General features: G+C 46.6%; 1 protein-coding gene across 1 annotated transcript in view; it reads right to left on the bottom strand.

Annotated features, from left to right (window-relative positions):
- Positions 1-4,054, bottom strand: part of PLIN2 (perilipin 2) — a 21,901-nt gene extending 17,847 nt beyond the window's left edge. The window contains exons 1-3 of the mRNA XM_006864472.1: positions 4,025-4,054; positions 3,736-3,931; positions 1,304-1,386 (exon numbers count right to left, since the gene is read on the bottom strand). Coding sequence (XP_006864534.1) covers positions 1,304-1,386; positions 3,736-3,931; positions 4,025-4,054 — 309 coding nt within the window. The remainder of the gene's footprint in view (positions 1-1,303; positions 1,387-3,735; positions 3,932-4,024) is intronic.
- Between the last annotated feature and the right edge of the window lie 2,945 nt (positions 4,055-6,999).

Raw genomic sequence — 6,999 nt, 5'->3', positions numbered from 1 at the left:
TGAACCAAACATGTGTGACAACTATGTCAAGGGAAAACCCCGGCACCTAATGTCATCATCCTGTATAGGAAACCAGAGAAAGATGCTTTCCACATGGTGTTATGGCACACCACACAAAATACATGTACTGCTGAGTCACTCCCGACTCACCGCGACCTTATATAGGGTTTCCAAGGAGTGACTGATGGGTTTGAACTACTGTCCTTGTGGTTAGCAGTCCAGTGCTTATCCTACAGCGTCACACCAGTACTTTTTAGGTCCTGCTCTAAATTACTACTACCAAGTACCAAGTTCTGTTACCTGTGAAATAAAAATACCACTTAAAATGGTTATATATAAAGTTAGCAGTTTGAAACTACCAGCTGTTCCACGGGAGCAAGATGAGGCTTTCTGCTCCCGTAAAGATTTACAGCCTCGGAAACCCTGTTCAGGGTCGCTATGGGTCGGAACCGACTCGATGGCACTTAACAATAACATAGATTAAATAGAAAACATCGTATACATGTTGGCTTGGTTTAAGTCAGATTTGGCAAAGAAATTCATATGGAATTTAATTTTTTTTTCCTTTCCTTACATATGGGAGTCCTGGTGTGGCGCTGTGGGTAATGCATTGGACTACAAGGTTGGTTTAAACCGCAGGTTGGTGGTTCAAATTTATCAGCTGCCCCTTAGGCACCCTATACAGGGTCGCTATGAGTCGGAACCAACTAGATGGCACTTAACAACAGCTCAATACTGGTAACACAGTGGCTCTGTAGGATAAGCACTGGACTGTGAACCACAAGGTCAGCAGTTAGAGCCCACCAGCTGGAACTCAGAGCCAGATTGCTCCCTACCTTGTATTACTTTGAGCTAAGTTGTATCTTAATTGAAGGATAATTCTAGCACACATCTGTACCAAAAGATCACCTGAGTGGATGGAACTATCACCAGGTATCACCATGGGTTAATGTGTCCACAATGGTTGATAGTCCATCCTATCAACAGTATACCAAACCATGTTAGAAAAGTATACCACCTCTGCAGTTATCCAATACTGCCTGGAATCAGTTCTTTGAGAAAGTGACTTAATCTGCAGAGGCAAAACCAAAAATTGATAGAGATGAAACAAAGTATACTTGTCCAAAGGAGGCTGATTCTTCTCCGCTTCTTAGAGTCAATCTGACAACAGTTCAAGAAGTAAGAAACCAGCTAGGAGTCTTCCAAGCCAAGTACTTGCCTGTGTATGGCACGCACAGTGTATAATAAACAGAACATGAAAACGTGCAAAGGGGCAACCCACAGCACAAGTCCTCTAGCTCACCTGGTCTGTTGGCTGATTCAGAATAGGCAGTTTCTCCTCAATCCTGTCGAGCTCTTTACAGGCAAAGGTATTAGCAACTGCAACTAGAAGAGACACAAATGGGGGAAATGTTAATGCAACAGTGTAGGCATGAAATGAACATTATTGAGTCCAAAACTTTTAGCCTTACTAAAAACCCAGCAAGAATGTTGATTTTGATGTACCACAAAATGTGTTACCTGGTTTCCCCTAGCTCAGACAGGAAGAGGTTTGGCAGGTTTTTGGCAACTTTCTTCTACTGCCAAGGAAATGAGTATCAGGAAGTGGCAGTCACAGGCCACACAGGAAGCTGGCTAAGGATATATATATATATTTGTTGTTGTTGTTAAGTGCCATTGAGTCGGGTCCGACCCATAGCGACCCTGTACAGGGTTTCCGAGGGTGTAAATCTTTACGGGAGTAGAAAGCCTCATCTTGCTCCCGTGGAACAGCTGGTAGTTTCAAACTGCTAACTTTATATATAACCATTTTAACTGGTATTTTTATCTCTAAGGTTATTGCCAACAGAAATTAGGTCTCATCTGAATACTCAGGGAATGAGGATGTGAAAACTCCCTCAAGACTAGCAATTTTATGCTAGTTTAATCCCTAACCCGTCCATTTGGATTCACAGCGACCCCATGTGTTTCACAATAGAACTACACTCCATAGGTTCTTCATGGATGTGACCTTCAGGGAGCAGATCTCAGACCTTTCTTCAACAGCAGCTCTGGGTGAGTTCGAACTGTCAACCTCTTCCAACCCAGTGACTCCTCTTTAATCCTTACCTATACTAAATTTAAGTAGCTCTGGTAGCGTAGTGGATTATGAGCTGAGCTGCTAACCGTAAGGTCAGTAGTTCGAATCTACTAGTCACTCCATGGAAGAAAGGTTGGGCTTTCTGCTCCTGTAAGATGTGGAGTCCTGGTGTGGTGCTGTAGCATAAGCACTGGACTGCAATGTCAGCTCAAACTGCAAGGTTGGCAATTCAAACTCACCAGTCACTTCTTGGAAACCCTATACAAGGTCGCTATGAATCTGAACTGACTCGATGGCACGTAACATACTAAATTTAGCAAATGGCATTGTGTTTTTGGGTGTGTGTAGGAGGGTCCCTTTGTCAGGAGAGTGTTATCAACAATATCGTAGCTCTCCCTAACAAACTTATCCCCTGATAATCAAGTCAAACACTAGTCCTCTATGTACTACACTCATGTGGGAATTGTTAAGTGCTGTCGAATCAGTTCTGACTCACAGTGACTCTGTATAGGGTTTCCCAGTAGCTAGTGCGGTTGAACCACCAACCCTGTGGTTCAAACCGACCTTGCAATCCAGCATATTAACCCACAGCATCAAGTAGTAGAGTTGAAATTCATCTCCAAAGGTACCTCAGGGCCTGCTGTGACACTGTAGGATAAGCACTGGACTGCTAACCACAAGACTGGCAGTTCAAATCCACCAGCCACTCTTGGAAATCCTCTACAGGGTTGCTAGGAGTAAGAAGTGACTTGACAGCAAACATGAGGTCCCTTATAAACCTAGATGTCCGTGACTTAATCAGGTGGGGATTTAAATCTGTATTCAACAGTTTGTGACCTGCAGAGATTCGAACCTTCATATATGGAGTGACTGCTAATGAAGGTGAAGATTAGCAGGGGGGAGGTGATGAAAATGTTCTAAATTGAATGTGGTGACGGTTGCACAACTCTGTGAACACACTAAAAACCACGGAACTGCATTTTTTCCCAATTTATTTTCTTTTGTTGTTGAGGATACACATACACCAACTCCATCGTTTCTACACGTACAATTCAGTGGCACTGATTACAATCTCAGGAGTTGTGCAGCCAGCGTTTTCTGAGTTGTTCCCCGCCATTAACATAAACTCACTTCACTGCCCCCTAAGTAAGTTTCCTCCTATCTTTCAAGTTGCTGTCATCAATTAAATCCCATACAGAGAAATGTTACAGGAGCACAAGGCTCAAGCTGACATTCCTAACTAACTACACACTTTAAATGGGTGAGCTGTGTGGTATGTAAATTGTAACTCCTTGTGTTTTCAAGATAGTTGGCATGTGCTGTGTGGTCATAGGGCAGTCAGTCAGTCATGCCAGCTCACTTAACTACAGACTTCCCTTATGATCTCAGCTGCCACCACAGAAGCATCTGCGGGGGGGAATGGAAGAGGGAGTGTTAAAGTCTCATGAAAATCTGTCCCAGCTGTGAAGCAGGCCTTCCGTCACTACAGAAAAGAGTCTACAGCTGTTTCTAGGTAAAGGCAGTATTTGCCTCAGGGAAGGCACCGTGTGCTCCGGACAATGTGGTTGGCATTCACAGTATTTAAGTAAGGTAGCTCTCGAATCACTCCTGACCTGTCTCTTGGACTGAATTTTGAGGGACAAAGCAGGACTCACTTTGGGGCTCTAGTTTCTGGATGATGGGCAAAGCACTGCTGACAGCCACAGAGGTGATGGTTTTCACACCCTTCTCCGCAATCTCACACACAGACTTCAAGTAGGGATATTGATCCTTGGTGCTGCCATAAGCCCAGGAGACCAGGTCGAAAGTAGAGCTCACCAAGGGAAGGCTGGCCACCCTAGTCACCACACTCTGCAACCAAAGAAGGGAACACAGTGAGCTGTTCAGGTCTCAAAACCTGTGTGGAAGGAAAGGAGTCTAGAACCTACTATTTAAAATGCATACCGGCTGTGGATCAACGGCAACAGATCCCATTTTGCTTCCCGCAGTCTTTGGTACTTCTTCAGTCCTCTAAATCTCTGGTTTCTCCTGAGGGAAACAGCTTGTGTTTATACCCTGTTGAATGGAAAAGAGGCTCAGCAAAGGAATGCAAATACTTGACTGGATACTAGAAATGCCCTTCGAGGGAGTTCTCGTAGCACAGTGGTTAACCTCAAGGTCAGCAGTTCAAAACTAACAATGAGTGGTTCAGTGGAAGAAAGATGAGGCTTTCTGCTCCTATTAAGATTTACAGCCTCAGAAATCCTATACAGCATCGCTATGAGTCAGAACCAAATTCACAGCACATAACCATCATCACCACCACATCTGTTCACAAAATGCTGAGTTGAAATCCATGTTAAGACTGAAAGGAGATTTCAAGAAGAGACATCTTGGTCCATCAGCATTCCTCTGGGGACCAGGACTACAAAACTGGAGCACAATGAGCAGGATTTATTTTAACCTTTTCTGTCAACCCTAATGGAGTTATAGGCCACCAGCACTTTGGACTCATAGTGACCCCGCATACTTCAACTGACTCCTGACTGCTAAATGCAAGGCCAGCAGTTCGAATCCACTACCGATAAAGCTTTGTTGTTGTTATGTGCCGTGGCGTCAGTTCCGACTCTTTACAAGAGCAGAAAGCCTCATCTTTCTCCCGTGGAGCAGCTGGTAGTTTCGAACTGCTGACCGTGAGATTAGCAGCCCAATTCGTAACCACTATGCTACCAGAGCTTTAGTGTCTGAAACCCAAAGGGATAGATATATTCTGTGTTATAGGGTAGCTATAAGCTGGAACAAGCACAAAAGAAAGGGCATCACCAGAAACAGAAATGTTTGCGGAGGCTTTTCATTGCAAAGTTAGTATCCCAGACAACTTCCGCAGTTTCCCTGAGCAATTCCAACTCACAACATTCTTACAGGGCAAAATAGACCTGCCCCAAAGATTTCCCAAAGCTAGAAATCTTTCCGGAAGCAGACTGCCTGCCACATGTTTCTCCTGCTGAGCCCTGTGGTGGTCTCAAACCCACCTTGATGTTAGCAGTCAAGCGCTTAAACACTGTGCCACCAGGGCGCCACGAGCACACATTCTCTAGGGAAGGCAGAAGCTGTACAGACGCCGACCACTGCTTCGGGGCGGGTTGGTTCACCCTCCTACCCCCTAAAGGCCCCAGTTAAAACTGCAAAGGAGTCGGCGCAGTTGTAAATAAGAAAGTGTTTGTTTCTCTTTAAGGAGGAAGTCAGGCGCCAGAACCCGTGACCGTGAACCCCATAAAAGTCTGGCGTAGGGCGATTTTTCTAACCCGTTTCCCTTTAAGTAATGTCACTTTGGGAGAAATACAAAGTGTTAGCCAGACACCATCGAGACAAGCCAAAAAGAGACTGAATAACAACCGCACTGAACTGTTAGCAGAAAAGAATTCTCAACGAACAAAAGCCAGGATCGTAAGTACAGGTCCAAGAGACTGTTCCTTCCCAGCGAGCACCCTGAAACCGACCCCCAAGCTGAGATTGCCCACCCGGGGGCAGAGGAACCACCCCCCGACACCCGGCGCAGCAGGGGACCCGGAACCAGCTCGAAGCGGCGCGCACCCACAGCACCCACCGACCGACAGCAGCGAAGAGGCAAAGGTCCGACGCGTCAGCGGGACCGGCTCTTCAACTCCCAACAGCTTTCAAAGACTCCAACCCTCCCGCGACCCACCTATATACCCAGCTCGCGCCTCCCGGACACGTGACCGGCGGCCCGGGAGCCCCGCCTTCCCTCTCCCCTCCCCCCTCATTGTGTCAAAGGCCGAGTCCCGCCTCCTTCTTCCCCCTCCCCCACCGCGTGCCTGCCAGGAAGGGCGGGGCGCCCTGTCGGGAAGAACAAGGATGTTCTGCAGTAGGTGGGGGGATGTAGAGGTGCAGGATCTTGCCTGGGTGGGGAAGAACCTTGCCTGGATCTTGCCTTCCCTGGGTGCTGAAAGGCCAGTGTGGCATGTATGGCCAGTGCCCAGGCGGGCTTTGGAGTTTTGCTAAAGGCAGTGGACCCGGCGCACGAACAAGTTAACAGAAGCCCTGGTGGAAAAATGGTTAAACTGCTGGCAGGAAAGTCAGGTTCAAACCATCCATGTGCACCTGTAAACACTGTTGTTGTTGTTAAGTTCCAGCGAGTTGGTTCTGACTCATAGCGACCCTGTATATCCAAGGAGCAGGGGGTGGATTTGAACTGACGACCTTGTTCTCAGTCCAGTGCTGATCCTACAGCGCCATACCAGGAAACCTCATGGGGGCAAGCTCTAGTCTCATGTGTTATTAAGTGCTTTCCAGTCGTTCAGATCCATAGCGATCCTGGATAAGGTTTCTGAGGAGCCCTTGATGGGTTTGAACTGGTGTGACCCTGCAGGTTAATGCACTGGACGCAAGGTCAGCTTTTCAAACTCATCAGCCTCTCCTCAGAAACCCTTTACAGGGTCGCTATGAGTTGGAACTGACTAGACGGCTTTTAACAACAACAACTTTGTAGTTAGCAGTACAGTGCTTATTCTATAGCCAGCAAGGTGGTTACGAATCTGGCTGTGAACCTTAAGGTCAGCAGTTCGAAACTACCAGCCGCTCCGTGAGAGAAAGATGAGGCTTTCTACTCCCATACAGATTTACAGCCTCGGAAACCCTGTACAGGGTTGCTATGAGTCGGAACCTACTCAATGACACTTAACAACAATACCAAGACTCTATCATATAGGGTTGCTAAAAGATCCACTGCCATTACCTGTAGGGATTCCAAAACTTAAATCTTCAGGGGAGCAGGCAGCCTCATTTTTCCCTCTTCCACAGAAGGGCTGATGGGTTAAATTTTGTGGTTAGTAGTCCCATGCTTCTCCTACAGCCCCAAAGGCCAAAGGGCTCCTGTATATGTTGTTGGTCAACATCATCTTCAAAATAGAGCTGTCTTA

This window comes from Chrysochloris asiatica, unplaced genomic scaffold (genome assembly GCF_000296735.1).
Source record: "Chrysochloris asiatica unplaced genomic scaffold, ChrAsi1.0 scaffold00065, whole genome shotgun sequence".
Taxonomy (NCBI): Eukaryota; Metazoa; Chordata; class Mammalia; order Afrosoricida; family Chrysochloridae; genus Chrysochloris; species Chrysochloris asiatica.
The sequence above is the reverse complement of the archived record's forward strand: the minus strand, read 5'-3'. Positions and strand labels throughout refer to the sequence as shown.